Raw genomic sequence first — 21,650 nt, forward strand, 5'->3', positions numbered from 1 at the left:
ATGGCCACTGAGACTTTTTAACTGAACAGTACAATGGTAGTTGGTACTGATCAGCCATAAGCTTTGGTCCAGTGGTGTCTGCCCTTGAGCAGAAGTTTTACTTAACAAGTTTAAAGGGATATTAAAGGCAGATTTGCTGATTTTTTTTCCCCTGAGCTTCCTCTTCTCAGTTTCCCCGCTGGTGCTCCTGACCCCTCCCTCCTGCAAGTTGCTTGCTATGGCAGCACCAGAGCAGGCTTGCTCCCAAGCCACTGCTCTGTGTTTCCAGTCACACATGGAGTGTGGCTATGCCCCACCCCTGCGCTCTCCTCATTGGCTCACTGGCTGTGATTGACAGTAGTGGGAGCCAATGGCTCCTGCTGCTATCTCAGCCAATGAGGAGGAAGAAACCTTGGAGAGCTGAGGTTCTCATGTACATCGCTGGATTGAGATGTGGCCCAGGTAACTATTGGGGGGGCTGGGGGGCTGCTGCACACAAAAGGTTTTTTACCTTCATGCATAGAATGCATTAATGTAAAAACCTTGAGCCTTTACAACCACTTTAAAGTGGAGTATAGCTCCAGATGTAAATACTATATAGAGACACTGTGGAATGAAGTTTTGCTTTTCTGAGCATTAAGATATAATCTATAATCACCTCCCTAAAGGTGTCCTCTCCAACTGTTAATCCTGTAGAATGCATTCTCGCAATTAATATTCCTGTATTTCTCACCTGTTGTAGGGTCATATATAGTAAGAATCACCCCTCCTCCAATTCCCATGCTGTGAGCATTCAAGAGTCCAACACACACCAATGAAGCAATAGCAGCATCAACTGCTGTTCCACCATCTTTAAGAACATCCCTATAAATAAGAGTCAAAGAGAACACTCTGTTATGATTAGTTATACTTAGAAAACAAATATGCAGCAATACCAGTGATTCATTGTGTACATTTGACTGGTACAATACAAGTGAATCACTGCAAATAATCCTTTATCTAGGACTCAGGAAACATTTTTAGGGATATAGCTCAGAAAGGTGTTAGATAGATAGATAGATAGATAGATAGATAGATAGATAGAGAGCGATGCAAAGAACCCCTAAATAATTCTTTGTAAGTGAACAGTAACACAGGTAGACTGAGTAGTTCTAGAGGCTACATAATGAAAATACATTGAGAAAGGTACAAGCATTACCAATACATAAAACCCCATCTTGTAAATAGATACAGATCTGCCTTTATTCAGAGGACTTTGTACATAGGGTGATCAGAGACAAATAATTACATACACTATATTGTCAAAAGTATTGGGACACCCCTACAAATCATTGGATTCAGGTGTTCCAGTCACCTCCATGGCCACAGGTGTATAATATCAAGCACCTCGGCATACAGACTGCTTCTACAAACATTTGTGAAAGAATGGGTTGCTCAGTGAATTCAAGTGTGGTGCCGTGATAGGTTGCCACCTGTGCAATACGTTCATCCATGAAATTTCCTTGCTACTAAATATTCTACGGTCAACTGTTAGTGGTATTATAACAAAGTGAAACCAACTGGGAACAACAGTAACTCAACCATGAAGTGGTAGGCCATGTAAAATGACAGAGTGGGGTCAGCCCATGCTGAAGCACACAGTGCGCAGAGGTCGCCAACTGTCTTCAGAGTCAATAGCTAACCACTAGCCTACAGGGCACTTATACCCCCTTCCTGCCCAGGCCAATTTCCAGCTTTCAGCGCTGTCACACTTTGAATGACAATTGCGCGGTCATGCAAAACATTTTTTCTTAGTTTTTGTTTTACAATTTTGTAAATAAGTGATTTTTCTCCTTCACTGATGTGCGCCAATGAGGCTGCAGTGATGGGCACTGATAGGCTGCACTGATGGTCACTGATAGGTGGCACTGATGAGGAGGCACTGGTAGGTTGCACTAATGGGCATTGACAGGCATCACTGATGGGCACTGAAAGGCAGCACTGATACATGACACTGATATATGGCACTTATAGACGGCACTGATAGGCAGCACTGACTGTCACTGATAGGCGGCACTGATGCGCATTGATAGGTGACACTGACTGGCACTGATAGGTGGCACTGATTGTTAGCACTGATAGGTGGCACTGATAGGTGGCACTGACTGGCACTGATGGGTGACATTGAAAGGCAGCTCAGATGGGCACTGATGTGCACTGGTATGCACTGATATGTGGCATTGATGTGGCACTGGCACGTGGCACTGATGAGCACTGACTGCTGGTACTGATGGACATTGACAGGTGGCACTTCTGGGGCCACTCTAATCATCAGGGCACACTGATCATCAGTGCTCTGATGATCAGTGTATATGTCCCCTCCACGGAAAGCCGATTACCGGCTCTCCTCTCCTCTCGAGCTGTCAGTGTGACAGCTCGAAAGGAGAGAAATGCCGATAACCGGCATTTCCGTGTTTACATGTGATCAGCTGTGATTGGACACAGCTGATCATATGACTGAGCCGACATCTTCAGCTCTTTCCATGATCTGCTGTGTCCGAGGGACACAGTGCACCGACGATCGCCGCGCTGCGTGCTCCCTGAGCCGCGCATGCGCGGTGAGAATGGAAGCGCGTCATATGACATCCTATCAGAACAAGAGAACCACCTTGCACCCGTCATTGTACTATATGGCGGGCGGAAGGTGGTTAAAGACCTCCAAACTTCGTGTGGCCTTAGGATTAGCAGAACAACAATGCATAAAGAGCTTCATGGAATGGGTTTCCATGGCTGAGCAGCTGCCTCCAAGCCTTACATCCTCAAGTGCAATGCAAAGCGTCAGATGCAGTGGTGTAAAGCACGCCACCACTGGACTCCAGAGCAGTGGAGACATGTTCTCTAGAGTGACAAATCACGCTTCTCTGTCTGGCAATCCAATGGACGTGTCTGGGTTTGGCGGCTACCAGGAGAACGGTACTTGTCTGACTGCATTGTTCCAAGTGTAAAGTTTGGTGAAGGAAGGATTATGGTGTGGGGTTTTTCTTCAGGGGTTGGGCTTCGCCCCTTAGTTCCAGTGAAGGAAACTCTTAAGGCATCAGCATACCAAGACATTTTGGACAATTTCATGCTCCCAACTTTGTGGGAACAGTGTGGAGATGGCCCCTTCCTGTTCCAACATGACTGTGCACCAGTGCACACTGTGAGACTGCGAGCCTGGCCTTAATGTAATCCCAGACAGACTTGATGATCAGGGTTCTGTGGGGGCCAAACCATCTCTTCCAGGACTCCTTGTTCTTCTTTATGCTGAAGATAGTTCTTAATGAGATTGGCTGTATGTTTGGGGTCATTATCCTATGGGGTCAATCACACGCCTCCCTGATGGTATGGCATTGAGGACACCATTGGTCGGGCAATGTTGAGGACAGTAGATGTAGTGGTCAACCAAGAAAATTTAATGCAGGCAGTGGAAGACACATCATGTTTACTTTTCTTTGACATCGGAAGATGTACAGCATTTCAACATCATAGAGTCTGACTGGGATTACATCAAGAGACAGAAGGTTTTGGGGCAGCCTACATCTACAGAAGATCTGTGGTTAGTTCTCCAAGATGTTTGCAACTACCTACCTGCTGAGTTCCTTCAAAAACTGTGTGCAAGTGTACGTAAAAGAACTGATGCTGTTTTGAAGGCAAAGGGTGATAACACCAAGTATTGATTTGATTTCGACTTCTCTTCTGTTCATTTACTTTTTTTTTTTGGTAATTAATAAAAATAAACTATTAACATTTCTATTTCTGGAAGCTTTCTGCACAGTATTGTACAAGTGAAAGACAACAGAATAACAGGAAGACAAACATTCCAACACTATAGGAATTAAAGTGGTATTAATCCAAAAAGCCAATATTTATTATATTGCAGGTTAACAATTCTTAGCTGTGATGGCTGCATTTACCACTGACGGATGCTTGCAATGATCAGCTTTTATTTAGTTTTGCAAAACCTTTATCCCAAAAGGAAAAAAAATGTTTTGCTGTAACTGCTTATAAAGTGAAAGCTGGACTTCAATTGTTTAGTGTATCTAAATCTCCTTCCTGTTCCAACATGACTGTACACCAGTGCACTCTGCTAGACTGCGAGCCAGGCCTTCTCATCTGACATCAGTGCCTGACCTCACAAATGCTCTTCTGGAAGAATGGTGAAACATTCCCATAGACACACTCCTAAACCTTGTGGACAACCTTCCCAGAAGAGTTGAAGCTGTTATAGCTACAAAGGGTGGACCATCTCAATCTTGAACACTATGGACTAAGACAGGGATGCCATTAACGTACATGTGTGTGTAAAGGCAGGTGTCCCAACACTTTTTAGCAATATAGTGTATCAAATATTCTTTGCAAAAACATTATGGCCTCTTGCTTCAACTGAGTGGAGCCCCAGAAAAAAGCCTTTATCTTTTGCTTTGTTAGACATTTTCAAAGCATGTGTTATCAGTAAACTTGGCTGAACAATGCTGAGTGCATGCTTTGATGACTTTGGTCTTAACATGCCAAGACACTTCTCTGTATGGCCCCCACTTATAAACTTTTGTTTGTCAAATACTGTACATGGCACAGAGTGTTACATTAATACTTCCTTTTTATTGAGGTGTAAATCTTATCGATCAAATCTAAAATAAACAGGATTGCATTTCCTGTGTATTGAAACACTGGAAACATTTTTTTTTACTGAATGAGAACCTGCAACAGTGGATTTGATTTTTAAATGTACAGGCTTCAGTGATTTCATTTTGATCATGAATTCACTGCCTAGTGAGTCATTTACCCAAAACAAGCATATAGGCATTGAAGTCTTACATTTCTTATATCGCATGCCTTTTCTTGGTTTGTTACCCATATTGTGACAGGATGACAGTCCTGGAGCCTATACCTAAAAATAGGTCAGCAATGAAGGCTCTTACATTCCTTGGGAAAGGGCCCTGGCTTGGGTGGTCTGAAACACACGGCATGCTATGTCACTTGTGCTTCATAAACCAGTTTTCAATAATGGATCTTTTTTTCAGTGAGGGTTCAGTAAGCTGAGCAATTTTTTTTATATTGACACCCACATTTCTTCCATACAGGCTCACGTTAAAGAGTTGCATCTTCCGTTTACTGTTGAGAACTGTCTCCCTTTCCCGGGGGTAGGGAGAAATGCTAAACTTTTCCTGTGCCAGCTGTACAGATTAGGTGGCTGACCTGTTGCATACCTCCAAGGACCCTTATTTATTACAAGCCAACAAATAAAACTGGGCAGTTGCCTTTTAAACAAAGCACCAGTGTTATGGATAATGAACTGGCAAATTCTCAACAATGAGGAGAGTAGTTCTGCAGAACAGAAGAAAAAGCTACTGACTTGGTGGCAACACTGCAATGGAGATACTTCCTCTACCTCATACGTTCTAAGCAAACTTCAGAACTTCTACAACACATCATATTTGTTCAGTGAGCAGCTGGTTGTCTGAAGCACTACCAAAACCCTCCCAAACTCCAACCATCTAGAGCAGGGGTCTCTAAACTACGACCCAAGGGCTGGAAGCAGCCTTTATCTGGCCCTTGGGACACTATACCTCCCTCTGATACCGACACTGACAATGGGCACTATTCCTCCCACTGCTACAAACGGTGGGGCACTATTCCTCCCACGGATACCAAGGATGGGGCACTATTCTTCCCACTGATACAAACAATGGGGCACTATGCTTTCCACTGATACCAAGGATGGGGCACTATTCTTCCCACTGATACAAACAATGGGGCACTATGCTTTCCACTGATACCAAGGATGGGGCACTATTCTTCCCACTGATACAAACAATGGGGCACTATGCTTTCCACTGATACCAAGGATGGGGCCCTATTCTTCCCATTGATACCAAGGATGGGGAACTATTCTTTCCACTGATACAAACGAAGGGGCACTATTGTTCCCACTCATACAAATGATGGGGCCCTATTCTTCCCACTGATAGCAAGGATGGGGCACTATTCTTCCTCCTACTGACCACCAACCCTGAAGCCATGTTTAATTTTACTGATGCCGGGCCAAGAACATTTTTACCCTAAATGGTCACAACTTGACCCTCTTAAAGTCTGAAGGACAGTAAACTGGCCCTTTGTTTGAAAAGTTTGAAGATCCCTGATCTAGAGACTGATAAAGTAGGAAGTCTGGGCTGCTTCTTATAAGCATTGCTATGGATGCAAACAAGTTAGGAATATGCCAATCCAAATACCAACCTTCAGACAATTAACATTTGCACAGGACATTTCTGTGGGCTTTCAGTGGCCCTGTGAAGAGGTAGTACAGGTATGATAAGTATTTTAACTGTAGCATTAGTTTGTACTCTTTGACAACAACACTACATTTATTTATCACTCTTACTGACAACTACAGGTGAATGTTCAACTACAGGCTGCACTTGGTGATTCATATTGAGCTGATAAAAGCTGATATTGCAGCTTTCAGTGCAGTAGCACTTTGAATGACAATTTCGTGGTCATGCAACACTGTATCCATATGAAATTTTTTTTTCTTTTTTTTGACAGAGCTTTCTTTTGGCGGTCTTTATTCGCCACTGAGTTTTTACATTTTTGCTACAACAAACAAAAAAAAGACAACATTTTGAAAAATAAACGTTTTTCTAAGTTTCTGTTATAAAATTTGGCAAATAAGTCATTTTTCTTCTTCACTTCGCCGATGAGTCTGCACTGATGGGCACTGATGGGACTGCACTGATGTGCACTGATGAGGATGCGCCGATGGGCACTGATAAGGCTTCACTGATAGGGCAGCACTTTTGGGCACTTATATGCTGCACTGTTGGGCACTGATGAGGCTGCATGGATAATTAGGGCACTGATAATTAGAGATGAGCGAATCGAACTAGGCGAAGTGGAATTCGTTTCGAATATTAGGAAATCTGAATCCGAAAATTAGCAGACTTCGGATGCGCGAATCGAAATTTTTCCTAAAATGGCGACGACATGTGCGGCGACGGAGCGGGGATGTCTGGGAAGGCGCGCAGACAAGGCGCGCTGACCCATAATGCATTCATTCATGACATGTGATTGCATTAGCCAATCAGCAGCCAGCCACCCAGCACTGTGTAATGGTCGAGCTATAAATGGCGGCCATTTTAGAATTCTCCATTTGCCTCCAGTCATTCAACAGAGGCAGACCTGGCTGTATTCAGGGAGAGAGTTAGGGACACAGAAACGTTACTTAGGGACACAGAAAAGTTAGTTAGGGACACAGAAACGTTACTTAGGGACACAGAAACGTTACTTAGGGACACAGAAACGTTACTTAGGGCCACAGAAACGTTACTTAGGGCCACAGAATCGTTACTTAGGGCCACAGAAACGTTACTTAGGGACAGACACAGAATTGTTACTGAGGGACACAGAATTGTTACTGAGGGCCACAGAACCATTACTTAGGGCCACAGAATCGTTACTTAGGGCCACAGAAACGTTACTTAGGGCCACAGAAACGTTACTTAGGGCCACAGAATTGTTACTTAGGGACAGACACAGAATTGTTACTGAGGGACACAGAATTGTTACTGAGGGCCACAGAACCGTTACTTAGGGCCCCAGAAACGTTACTTAGGGACACAGAATTGTTACTCAGGGACAGACACAGAATTGTTACTGAGGAACACAGAACCGTTACTGAGGGCCACAGAACCGTTACTTAGGGCCACAGAAACGTTACTTAGGGACACAGAATTGTTACTCAGGGACAGACACAGAATTGTTACTGAGGAACACAGAACCGTTACTGAGGGCCACAGAACCGTTACTTAGGGCCACAGAAACGTTACTTAGGGACACAGAATTGTTACTCAGGGACAGACACAGAATTGTTACTGAGGGACACAGAATTGTTACTGAGGGCCACAGAACTGTTACTTAGGGCCACAGAAACGTTACTTAGGGCCACAGAAACGTTACTTAGGGCTACAGAAACGTTACTTAGGGCCACAGAAACGTTACTTAGGGCCACAGAATTGTTACTTAGGGACAGACACAGAATTGTTACTGAGGGACACAGAATTGTTACTGAGGGCTCACAGAACTGTTACTTAGGGCCACAGAAATGTTACTTAGGGCCACAGAATCGTTACTTAGGGCCACAGAAACGTTACTTAGGGCCACAGAATTGTTACTTAGGGACAGACACAGAATTGTTACTGAGGGCCACAGAACCGTTACTTAGGGCCACAGAAACGTTACTTAGGGACACAGAATTGTAACTCAGGGACAGACACAGAATTGTTACTTAGGGACACAGAATTGTTACTCAGGGACAGACACAGAATTGTTACTGAGGGATACAGAATTGTTACTGAGGGACAAAGAACCGTTACTTAGGGCCACAGAAACGTTACTTAGGGCCACAGAATTGTTACTTAGGGACAGACACAGATTTGTTACTGAGGGCCACAGAACCGTTACTTAGGGCCACAGAAACGTTACTTAGGGCCACAGAAACGTTACTTAGGGACACAGAATTGTTACTCAGGGACACAGAATTGTTACTCAGGGACAGACACAGATTTGTTACTGAGGGCCACAGAACCGTTACTTAGGGCCACAGAAACGTTACTTAGGGCCACAGAAACGTTACTTAGGGACACAGAATTGTTACTCAGGGACAGACACAGAATTGTTACTCAGGGACAGACACAGAATTGTTACTGAGGGACACAGAATTGTTACTGAGGGACACAGAATTGTTACTGAGGGACACAGAATTGTTACTCAGGGACAGACACAGAATTGTTACTCAGGGACAGACACAGAATTGTTACTGAGGGACACAGAATTGTTACTGAGGGACACAGAATTGTTACTGAGGGACACAGAATTGTTACTCAGCGACAGACACAGAATTGTTACTCAGGGACAGACACAGAATTGTTACTGAGGGACACAGAATTGTTACTGAGGGACACAGAATTGTTACTCAGGGACACAGAATTGTTACTCAGGGACACAGAATTGTTACTGAGGGACACAGAATTGTTACTGAGGGACACAGAATTGTTACTCAGGGACACAGAATTGTTACTGAGGGACACAGAATTGTTACTCAGGGACAGACACAGAATTGTTACTCAGGGACAGACACAGAATTGTTACTCAGGGACAGACACAGAATTGTTACTCAGGGACAGACACAGAATTGTTACTGAGGGACACAGAATTGTTACTGAGGGACACAGAATTGTTACTCAGCGACAGACACAGAATTGTTACTCAGGGACAGACACAGAATTGTTACTGAGGGACACAGAATTGTTACTCAGGGACACAGAATTGTTACTCAGGGACACAGAATTGTTACTCAGGGACAGACACAGAATTGTTACTCAGGGACACAGAATCGTTTAATTAAAGAGTATGTCAGACAACATGCAGAGGAGCGGCAGAGGAGGCAATGTTTTAGGAGCGAGCAGACGTGGCAGCAGAGGAAGGGGTCGAGGCAGCACTAGTCGCAGCCAGAGGCCAGTGCTCCCGGTGTCATCCAGCGGTCGTGTCTCCACCGACAACCCAGCCGTCATCGATTGGTTGGCTCGGTCGTCTTCCTCTTCCCAGGTCACCTCTGACACCTACAGCCAACGGTCGGTGGGTACATCAGACACAACCGTTAGTTGGCATGGCCCGGGAGCAAGCCCACTGAAATCACGTGTCCTCTACCTGCCCCTGTCCTTTGGTGTTCCCTCACCAAGCGAAGTATCGCATGCTGTGGGCTCAGCCCCACTGTACAGTGAGGAAGAGCTAACAGAGGGCGGTCTGGAACGGGGGGAGACATCCGCCTCTTCAGCAGCCAGGCGAAGAAGTAGTGGCGAGGAGAGTGGCTCGGTAGCCGGTCTAGAGACAGGTCTGTCTCCTGACCCACACGCAGCCGAGGGGGCTAGTAGTGAGGCGGAGACCCTAATTGATGATGATGAGGCTGATCGCACTTGGCAGCCTCGTCGTCATCAGGCTATTGCTTCCGCATCATCAGGAGAAGAGGGTGGCAGCTTGGCAGCAAGCAAAACAGTCGGTGGGTTGCCCAGGAGGCAGCAGGGTTGCAGCAGTGTCAGTGGAGGCAAACGGCCACGGAGTACAGCACCAGCTCCACTGCAGCCTACCACCACGGCCAGTAGTGGTGCCGGTGTGCATGGAGGAAGCAGCAGTCAGCCAGTGAGGAGTATCGGGGGCAAAGTTTCCTACTCGGCGGTGTGGCAATTTTTTGTCAAGCCGCCCGAGGAAGTAAACGTAGCCGTATGTCGACTATGTGGCCAGAAAGTCAAGCGTGGCCAGGGGGTTCATGTTGGGACTACAGCGTTGCGTCAGCATATGCAGCGTCGCCATTCGGTGGCCTGGGAAAACCGTGATAAAGATACGGCGGTTCTGCCTGCCCCAGCCCCCGCTCCATCACCCGCTCCGTTACTTGCTCCGTCACCCGACGTCAATCGCCCTCTATCAGCCAGTCAAGGCTCCAACATCTCTGCTGAGGGGAGTTGTCGCTCGTTGGCATCTTCCGCTCGTTCAGATGCTCCTTCTCCTGCTACTCCTCTTCACGGATTCCGTCAGCAGTCTTTCTTGGAATCCGTTTCCAAGAGACAACAGTTTGCGAGCACGCACCCGACGGTGCAAAAGCTGAACGTCCTCCTGTCCAAGTTGCTGGTGCTGCAGTCCCTCCCTTTCCAAGTGGTGGACTCAGCACCTTTCCGAGAAATGATGGCTTGTGCCGCGCCGCGGTGGAGAGTGCCAAGCCGTCATTTCTTCGCCAAAAAGGCAGTGCCAGCCCTGCATTCACATGTAGAAGAGATGGTGGGCCAGTCTTTGAGCATGTCCGTCTCGGCCAAAGTGCACGGCAGCGCCGACGTGTGGAGCTGTAACTACGGTCAGGGACAGTACATGTCATTTACGGCCCACTGGGTGAACGTGGTGCCGTCACAGCCGCACCAGCAACTTGGACAGGTCACGCCGCTTTTGCCTCCACGTTTGCACGTCCTTGGTCCGGCAAAGATGTCCGCCTCTACCACCTCTTCTTCCTTCGTGTCCTCAGCCGCCACCCCCATGCCAAGTCCCATTACCCGACCGGCATATCACATGTGCAGGGCGCAACGGTGTCACGCTGTGCTGCACCTGGTATGCCTTGGCGAACGTAGTCACACAGGGGAGGAACTTCTCAGTGCAATGAACAGAGAAATCGACAGATGGCTGTCTCCGCGCAAACTGAAAATCGGAACCATGTTGACCGACAACGGAAAGAACATGGTGTCTGCTCTGCGTCAAGGAAGGTTGTGCCATGCGCCATGCATGGCTCACGTGTTCAATCTGGTTGTCAAACGGTTCCTAAAATCCACCATCCCACTGCAAGACATCCTTAAAATGTCACATAAACTTTGCATGCATTTCAGCCATTCCTACACCGCAAAGCACACCCTCCTTGAGCTGCAGCGGCAGAACGGAATTCCACAGCATCGCCTGATCTGCGACGTTGCAACAAGGTGGAATTCAACCCTACACATGTTAGACCGCCATTACGAACAGCGAAAGGCCATCACCGATTTCCTGATGTTACAAGCGGATAAAGGTACTCCCCTGTGTAACTTCGATGTCAGCCATTGGCAGCTCATGCGTGACACCTGCTGCTTGCTCAGGCCCTTTGAGGAGGCCACGCTATTCGTGAGTCGGCAGGACTATGGGATGAACGACGTCATTCCTCTGTTGCACGTCCTGGAACAAATGCTGTTAACAATGGCTGGTCAGGGTGCGGTAGACGTGGCGCACAGATCTCAACGCCACATGACCCCTGTGGGGGCAGGACAGGAAGAAGAGGAGGAGGTAGAGGAGGACATTGGTGCTCAGGAATTATTGAGTGAAATGGGTGGTTTTTCCACTCAGCGGACAGGAGTGGAGGAGCAGGAGCATCTGGTAGAGGAGGAGGAGGAGGAGACAGAGGACCCAGACGCACCGTGGCAGTATGCTGTGGAGCTGGAGGCAGGGAGTCCCTCGCATTCCTTGGCACAAATGGCCCATAGCATGCTCGGGTGCTTGCGTAGCGACAGCCGAATAATAACCAGACAGAGGGATGACTTTTGGCTGTCCACCTTGTTGGACCCTCGCTACCGTTCAAAAATGGTGGCCTTTTTCACACCTGCTGAGAGGGAGGCCAAAATAACGTACTATAAAAACCACCTATGTAGTCAGTTGGTCTCTGCCTTTCTGCGCCAACGTCCATCCTCAGACACTGTGGGCCCTGTGCGCTCGCGTTCCGCTGCCATGGCAGCAGGGGAGGGGTGGGGTGGTAGGAGCAGTGGCAGCTCCACCAGCAGCGGCTGCCTCAGTCTGCAGTCAATGATGAGTAGCTTTCTTCACCAGCGCAGTGAGGAAACTACTAACCAGCCGCAGCAGCAGCAGCAGCATCAGGTGGACCTGGAGCAGGACCTCAAACAACAGGCTTGGGCCTACTTGGACAGCACCCTGCCAACCGAGGTAGACAATCCCCTTGACTACTGGGCAACGAAACTTGACCTTTGGCCCCAACTAGCTGGATTTGCCCTTGAAAGGCTGTCATGCCCGGCCAGTAGCGTGGCATCAGAGCACGTGTTTAGTGCGGCAGGAGGTATTGTAACTCCGCGGAGGACACGACTGTCCACCCAAAGTGTGGAGAGACTCACGTTTGTGAAAATGAATTAGGCGTGGATTAGTCTGGATTTCAAACCACCAGTTCCTGACACAACTGACTAAATCCGCCATGAATTATGCCCCAAACATGTGCCACTTTCAGGTCTCCTCACACTGCTGGTGTGTTCCATTTTTTGTCATAGGGTGCTGGCAGATTACGGGCCTCCCATAGCTGCTGCCAGGCCCCTAATCTGCCATGGGCCCCTATACCGCCTCCTCATGCTGCTGCCAGGTCCAGAGTCTCTCATGGGTCCCTGTACGGCCTCCCATTGCTGCTGTCTCCATCGCCACACTCTGCCATGTGCCACTTTCAGGTCTCCTCACACTGCTGGTGTGTTACATTTTTTGTCATAGGGTGCTGGCAGATTACGGGCCTCCCATAGCTGCTGCCAGGCCCCTAATCTGCCATGGGCCCCTATACCGCCTCCTCATGCTGCTGCCAGGTCCAGAGTCTCTCATGGGTCCCTGTACGGCCTCCCATTGCTGCTGTCTCCATCGCCACACTCTGCCATGTGCCACTTTCAGGTCTCCTCACACTGCTGGTGTGTTCCATTTTTTGTCATAGGGTGCTGGCAGATTACGGGCCTCCCATAGCTGCTGCCAGGCCCCTAATCTGCCATGGGCCCCTGTACCGCCTCCTCATGCTGCTGCCAGGTCCACAGTGTGTCATGCCATGTGCCACTTTCAGGTCTCCTCACACTGCTGGTGTGTTCCATTTTTTGTCATAGGGTGCTGGCAGATTACGGGCCTCCCATAGCTGCTGCCAGGCCCCTAATCTGCCATGGGCCCCTATACCGCCTCCTCATGCTGCTGCCAGGTCCAGAGTCTCTCATGGGTCCCTGTACGGCCTCCCGTTGCTGCTGTCTCCATCGCCACACTCTGCCATGTGCCACTTTCAGGTCTCCTCACACACTGCTGGTGTGTTACATTTTTTGTCATAGGGTGCTGGCAGATTACGGGCCTCCCATAGCTGCTGCCAGGCCCCTAATCTGCCATGGGCCCCTGTACCGCCTCCTCATGCTGCTGCCAGGTCCACAGTGTGTCATGCCATGTGCCACTTTCAGGTCTCCTCACACTGCTGGTGTGTTCCATTTTTTGTCATAGGGTGCTGGCAGATTACGGGCCTCCCATTGCTGCTGCCAAGCCCGTAATCTGCCATGGGCCCCAGTACCGCCTCCTCATGCTGCTGCCAGGTCCACAGTCTCTCATGGGTCCCTGTATGGCCTCCCATTGCTGCTGTCTCCATCGCCACACTCTGCCATGTGCCACTTTCAGATCTCCTCACACTGCTGGTGTGTTACATTTTTTGTCATAGGGTGCTGGCAGATTACGGGCCTCCCATTGCTGCTGCCAGGCCCGTAATCTGCCATGGGCCCCCGTACCGACTCCTCATGCTGTGACGTTGCAACAAGGTGGAATTCAACCCTACATATGTTAGACCGCCTTTACGAACAGCGAAAGGCCATCACAGATTTCCTGATGTTACAAGCGGATAAAGGTACTCCCTGTGTAACTTAGATGTCAGCCATTGGCAGCTCATGCGTGACACCTGCGCTTGCTCGGGCCCTTTGAGGAGGCCACGCTATTCGTGAGTCGGCAGGACTATGGGATGAACGACGTCATTCCTCTGTTGCACATCCTGGAACAAATGATGTTAACAATGGCTGGTCAGGGTGCGGTAGACGTGGCGCACAGATCTCAACGCCACATGACCCCTGTGGGGGCAGGACAGGAAGAAGAGGAGGAGGTAGAGGAGGACATTGGTGCTCAGGAATTATTGAGTGAAATGGGTGGTTTTTCAACTCAGCGGACAGGAGTGGAGGAGCAGGAGCATCTGGTAGAGGAGGAGGAGGAGACAGAGGACCCAGACGCACCGTGGCAGTATGCTGTGGAGATGGAGGCAGGGAGTCCCTCGCATTCCTTGGCACAAATGGCCCATAGCATGCTCGGTTGCTTGCGTAGCGACAGCCGAATAATAACCATCAGACAGAGGGATGACTTTTGGCTGTCCACCTTGTTGGACCCTCGCTACCGTTCAAAAATGGTGGCCTTTTTCACACCTGCTGAGAGGGAGGCCAAAATAACGTACTATAAAAACCACCTATGTAGTCAGCTGGTCTCTGCCTTTCTGCGCCAACGTCCATCCTCAGACACTGTGGGCCCTGTGCGCTCGCGTTCCGCTGCCATGGCAGCAGGGGAGGGGTGGGGTGGTAGGAGCAGTGGCAGCTCCACCAGCAGCGGCTGCCTCAGTCTGCAGTCGATGATGAGTAGCTTTCTTCACCAGCGCAGTGAGGAAACTACTAACCAGCCGCAGCAGCAGCAGCAGCAGCATCAGGTGGACCTGGAGCAGGACCTCAAACAACAGGCTTAGGCCTACTTGGACAGCACCCTGCCAACCGAGGTAGACAATCCCCTTGACTACTGGGCAACGAAACTTGACCTTTGGCCCCAACTAGCTGAATTTGCCCTTGAAAGGCTGTCATGCCCGGCCAGTAGCGTGGCATCGGAGCGCGAGTTTAGTGCGGTAGGAGGTATTGTAACTCCGCGGAGGACACGGCTGTCCACCCAAAGTGTGGAGAGACTGACGTTTGTGAAAATGAATTAGGCGTGGATTAGTCTGGATTTCAAACCACCAGTTCCTGACACAACTGACTAAATCCGCCATGAATCATGCCCCAAACATGTGCCACTTTCAGGTCTCCTCACACTGCTGGTGTGTTCCATTTTTTGTCATAGGGTGCTGGCAGATTACGGGCCTCCCATTGCTGCTGCCAGGCCCCTAATCTGCCATGGGCCCCTGTACCGCCTCCTCATGCTGCTGCCAGGTCCACAGTGTCTCATGGGTCCCTGTATGGCCTCCCATTGCTGCTGTCTCCATCGCCACACTCTGCCATGTGCCACTTTCAGGTCTCCTCACACACTGCTGGTGTGTTCCATTTTTTGTCATAGGGTGCTGGCAGATTACGGGCCTCCCATAGCTGCTGCCAGGCCCCTAATCTGCCATGGGCCCCTGTACCGCCTCCTCATGCTGCTGCCAGGTCCACAGTGTCTCATGCCATGTGCCACTTTCAGGTCTCCTCACACACTGCTGGTGTGTTCCATTTTTTGTCATAGGGTGCTGGCAGATTACGGGCCTCCCATTGCTGCTGCCAGGCCCGTAATCTGCCATGGGCCCCTGTACCGCCTCCTCATGCTGCTGCCAGGTCCAGAGTCTCTCATGGGTCCCTGTACGGCCTCCCATTGCTGCTGTCTCCATCGCGACACTCTGCCATGTGCCACTTTCAGGTCTCCTCACACACTGCTGGTGTGTTCCATTTTTTGTCATAGGGTGCTGGCAGATTACGGGCCTCCCATAGCTGCTGCCAGGCCCCTAATCTGCCATGGGCCCCTGTACCGCCTCCTCATGCTGCTGCCAGGTCCACAGTGTCTCATGCCATGTGCCACTTTCAGGTCTCCTCACACTGCTGGTGTGTTCCATTTTTTGTCATAGGGTGCTGGCAGATTACGGGCCTCCCATAGCTGCTGCCAGGCCCCTAATCTGCCATGGGCCCCTATACCGCCTCCTCATGCTGCTGCCAGGTCCAGAGTCTCTCATGGGTCCCTGTATGGCCTCCCATTGCTGCTGTCTCCATCGCCACACTCTGACATGTGCCACTTTCAGGTCTCCTCACACTGCTGGTGTGTTCCATTTTTTGTCATAGGGTGCTGGCAGATTACGGGCCTCCCATAGCTGCTGCCAGGCCCCTAATCTGCCATGGGCCCCTGTACCGCCTCCTCATGCTGCTGCCAGGTCCACAGTGTGTCATGCCATGTGCCACTTTCAGGTCTCCTCACACTGCTGGTGTGTTCCATTTTTTGTCATAGGGTGCTGGCAGATTACGGTCCTCCCATAGCTGCTGCCAGGCCCCTAATCTGCCATGGGCCCCTATACCGCCTCCTCATGCTGCTGCCAGGTCCAGAGTCTCTCATGGGTCCCTGTACGGCCTCCCATTGCTGCTGTCTCCATCGCCACACTCTGCCATGTGCCACTTTCAGGTCTCCTCACACACTGCTGGTGTGTTCCATTTTTTGTCATAGGGTGCTGGCAGATTACGGGCCTCCCATAGCTGCTGCCAGGCCCCTAATCTGCCATGGGCCCCTGTACCGCCTCCTCATGCTGCTGCCAGGTCCACAGTGTCTCATGCCATGTGCCACTTTCAGGTCTCCTCACACACTGCTGGTGTGTTCCATTTTTTGTCATAGGGTGCTGGCAGATTACGGGCCTCCCATAGCTGCTGCCAGGCCCCTAATCTGCCATGGGCCCCTGTACCGCCTCCTCATACTGCTGCCAGGTCCACAGTGTCTCATGCCATGTGCCACTTTCAGGTCTCCTCACACTGCTGTTGTGTTCCATTTTTTGTCATAGGGTGCTGGCAGATTACGGGCCTCCCATAGCTGCTGCCAGGCCCCTAATCTGCCATGGGCCCCTGTACCGCCTCCTCATGCTGCTGCCAGGTCCACAGTGTCTCATGCCATGTGCCACTTTCAGGTCTCCTCACACTGCTGGTGTGTTCCATTTTTTGTCATAGGGTGCTGGCAGATTACGGGCCTCCCAGTGCTGCTGCCAGGCCCCTAATCTGCCATGGGCCCCTGTACCGCCTCCTCATGCTGCTGCCAGGTCCAGAGTCTCTCATGGGTCCCTGTACGGCCTCCCATTGCTGCTGTCTCCATCGCCACACTCTGCCATGTGCCACTTTCAGGTCTCCTCACACTGCTGGTGTGTTACATTTTTTGTCATAGGGTGCTGGCAGATTACGGGCCTCCCATAGCTGCTGCCAGGCCCCTAATCTGCCATGGGCCCCTGTACCGCCTCCTCATGCTGCTGCCAGGTCCACAGTGTCTCATGCCATGTGCCACTTTCAGGTCTCCTCACACTGCTGGTGTGTTCCATTTTTTGTCATAGGGTGCTGGCAGATTACGGGCCTCCCATAGCTGCTGCCAGGCCCCTAATCTGCCATGGGCCCCTATACCGCCTCCTCATGCTGCTGCCAGGTCCAGAGTCTCTCATGGGTCCCTGTATGGCCTCCCATTGCTGCTGTCTCCATCGCCACACTCTGACATGTGCCACTTTCAGGTCTCCTCACACTGCTGGTGTGTTCCATTTTTTGTCATAGGGTGCTGGCAGATTACGGGCCTCCCATAGCTGCTGCCAGGCCCCTAATCTGCCATGGGCCCCTATACCGCCTCCTCATGCTGCTGCCAGGTCCAGAGTCTCTCATGGGTCCCTGTACGGCCTCCCATTGCTGCTGTCTCCATCGCCACACTCTGCCATGTGCCACTTTCAGGTCTCCTCACACTGCTGGTGTGTTCCATTTTTTGTCATAGGGTGCTGGCAGATTAAGGGCCTCCCATAGCTGCTGCCAGGCCCCTAATCTGCCATGGGCCCCTGTACCGCCTCCTCATGTTGCTGCCAGGTCCACAGTGTGTCATGCCATGTGCCACTTTCAGGTCTCCTCACACTGCTGGTGTGTTCCATTTTTTGTCATAGGGTGCTGGCAGATTACGGGCCTCCCATAGCTGCTGCCAGGCCCCTAATCTGCCATGGGCCCCTATACCGCCTCCTCATGCTGCTGCCAGGTCCAGAGTCTCTCATGGGTCCCTGTACGGCCTCCCGTTGCTGCTGTCTCCATCGCCACACTCTGCCATGTGCCACTTTCAGGTCTCCTCACACACTGCTGGTGTGTTCCATTTTTTGTCATAGGGTGCTGGCAGATTACGGGCCTCCCATAGCTGCTGCCAGGCCCCTAATCTGCCATGGGCCCCTGTACCGCCTCCTCATGCTGCTGCCAGGTCCACAGTGTCTCATGCCATGTGCCACTTTCAGGTCTCCTCACACACTGCTGGTGTGTTCCATTTTTTGTCATAGGGTGCTGGCAGATTACGGGCCTCCCATAGCTGCTGCCAGGCCCCTAATCTGCCATGGGCCCCTGTACCGCCTCCTCATACTGCTGCCAGGTCCACAGTGTCTCATGCCATGTGCCACTTTCAGGTCTCCTCACACTGCTGTTGTGTTCCATTTTTTGTCATAGGGTGCTGGCAGATTACGGGCCTCCCATAGCTGCTGCCAGGCCCCTAATCTGCCATGGGCCCCTGTACCGCCTCCTCATGCTGTTGCCAGGTCCACAGTGTTTCATGCCATGTGCCACTTTCAGGTCTCCTCACACTGCTGGTGTGTTCCATTTTTTGTCATAGGGTGCTGGCAGATTACGGGCCTCCCATTGCTGCTGCCAGGCCCCTAATCTGCCATGGGCCCCAGTACCGCCTCCTCATGCTGCTGCCAGGTCCAGAGTCTCTCATGGGTCCCTGTACAGCCTCCCATTACTGCTGTCTCCATCGCCATACTCTGCCATGTGCCACTTTCAGGTCTCCTCACACTGCTGTTGTGTTACATTTTTTGTCATAGGGTGCTGGCAGATTACGGGCCTCCCATTGCTGCTGCCAGGCCCGTAATCTGCCATGGGCCCCTGTACCGCCTCTTCATGCTGCTGCCAGGTCCAGAGTGTGTCATGGGTCCCTGTACGGCCTCCCATTGCTGCTGCCAGGAGGCAGCAGGGTCGCAGCAGTGTCAGTGGAGGCAAACGGCCACGGAGTAGAGCACCAGCTCCACTGCAGCCTACCACCACGGCCAGTAGTGGTGCCGGTGTGCACGGAGGAAGTAGCAGTCAGCCAATGAGGAGTAGCGGGGGCAAAGTTTCCTACTCGGCGGTGTGGCAATTTTTCGTCAAGCCGCCCGAGGAAGTAAACGTAGCCGTATGTCGACTATGTGGCCAGAAAGTCAAGCGTGGCCAGGGGGCCCATGTTGGGACTACAGCGTTGCGTCAGCATATGCAGCGTCGCCATTCGGTGGCCTGGGAAAAACGTGATAAAGATACGGCGGTTCTGCCTGCCCCAGCCCAGGGTTCCATTTTGTCATAGGGTGCTGGCAGATTACGGGCCTCCCATTGCTGCTGCCAGGCCTTAATCTGCCATGGGCCCCTGTACCGCCTCCTCATGCTGCTGCCAGGTCCACAGTGTTTCATGGGTCCCTGAACCGCCTCCCATTGCTGCTGTCTCCATCGCCACACTCTGCCATGTGCCACTTTCAGGTCTCCTCACACTGCTGGTGTGTTACATTTTTTGTCATAGGGTGCTGGCAGATTACGGGCCTCCCATTGCTGCTGCCAGGCCCGTAATCTGCCATGGGCCCCAGTACCGCCTCCTCATGCTGCTGCCAGGTCCAGAGTCTCTCATGGGTCCCTGTACGGCCTCCCATTGCTGCTGTCTCCATCGCCACACTCTGCCATGTGCCACTTTCAGGTCTCCTCACACACTGCTGGTGTGTTCCATTTTTTGTCATAGGGTGCTGGCAGATTACGGGCCTCCCATTGCTGCTGCCAGGCCCCTAATCTGCCATGGGCCCCAGTACCGCCTCCTCATGCTGCTGCCAGGTCCACAGTCTCTCATGGGTCCCTGTACGGCCTCCCATTGCTGCTGTCTCCATCGCCACACTCTGCCATGTGCCACTTTCAGGTCTCCTCACACTACTGGTGTGTTCCATTTTTTGTCATAGGGTGCTGGCAGATTACGGGCCTCCCATAGCTGCTGCCAGGCCCCTAATCTGCCATGGGCCCCTGTAACGCCTCCTCATGCTGCTGCCAGGTCCAGAGTCTCTCATGGGTCCCTGTACGGCCTCCCATTGCTGCTGTCTCCATCGCCACACTCTGCCATGTGCCACTTTCAGGTCTCCTCACACACTGCTGGTGTGTTCCATTTTTTGTCATAGGGTGCTGGCAGATTACGGGCCTCCCATTGCTGCTGCCAGGCCCGTAATCTGCCATGGGCCCCCGTACCGACTCCTCATGCTGTTGCCAGGCCCGTAATCTGTCATGGGCCCCTGTTGTCGCTTGTTGGCATATTCCGCTCGTTCAGATGCTCCTTCTCCTGCTACTCCTCTTCACGGATTCCGTCAGCAGTCTTTCTTGGAATCCATTTCCAAGAGACAACAGTGTGCGAGCACGCACCCGACGGTGCAGAAGCTGAACGTCCTCCTGTCCAAGTTGCTGCTGCCAGGCTCATAATCTGTCATGCGCCCCTGTACCGCCTCCTCATGCTGCTGCCAGGTCCAGAGTGTGTCATGGGCCCCCGTACCGACTCCTCATGCTGCTGCCAGGCCCGTAATCTGTCATGGGCCCCTGTACCGCCTCCTCATGCTGCTGCCAGGTCCAGAGTGTGTCATGGGTCCCTGTACGGCCTCCCATTGCTGCTGCCAGGCCCGTAATCTGCCATGGGCCCCCGTACCGACTCCTCATGCTGCTGCCAGGCCCGTAATCTGTCATGGGCCCCTGTACCGCCTCCTCATGCTGCTGCCAGGTCCAGAGTGTGTCATGGGTCCCTGTACGGCCTCCCATTGCTGCTGTCTCCATCGCCACACTCTGCCATGTGCCACTTTCAGGTCTCCTCACACTGCTTGTGGTTTCCATTTTTGTCATAGGGTGCTGTATGGCCTCCCATTGCTGCTGCCTCCACCGCCACACTGTGGCTCCACACTCTGGTTTTGGCCCCGTGACTGCCCAAATGAGTGAAGTGTGCGGTGATTCTAAGATCGACGGCACTCATCTGCATGTCATACTGACTGTCAGTATTATTTCTCTTCCCCAGCAGACTCCAAGGGCATTTAAATTAAAGGTACAGTGTTCTGCACTAATATAAAGGCTCTCTGAAGCCTAGAAACACCCTTTTATAAGTTAAATTCGCGGCGAATATATTCGACTCGAATCAAAATTTTTTCACGAATTCGCCGAATCAGTCGAATCGAATTTTTGAATAATTCGCTCATCTCTACTGATTATCATTGTAAGCATGTACTGACAGTCTTGCCTGTTATCAGCTTTCCTTTCCTCACACAGACACAGCGTGTGAGGAAAGGACTACTGATAACTGGCAAGTCT

At 51.1% G+C, this 21,650-nt stretch overlaps 1 protein-coding gene across 1 annotated transcript in view; it reads right to left on the reverse strand.

Moving 5' to 3' along the window:
- Window positions 1-21,650, reverse strand: part of GGT1 (gamma-glutamyltransferase 1) — a 189,797-nt gene that overhangs the window by 57,562 nt on the left and 110,585 nt on the right. Inside the window, exon 3 of the mRNA XM_089653223.1 lies at window positions 713-843. Coding sequence (XP_089509349.1) covers window positions 713-843 — 131 coding nt within the window. The remainder of the gene's footprint in view (window positions 1-712; window positions 844-21,650) is intronic.

Source organism: Staurois parvus, unplaced genomic scaffold (genome assembly GCF_062004578.1).
Source record: "Staurois parvus isolate SC_StPar_1 unplaced genomic scaffold, SC_StPar_1.0 ptg000704l, whole genome shotgun sequence".
In the NCBI taxonomy this organism is placed as follows: domain Eukaryota; kingdom Metazoa; phylum Chordata; class Amphibia; order Anura; family Ranidae; genus Staurois; species Staurois parvus.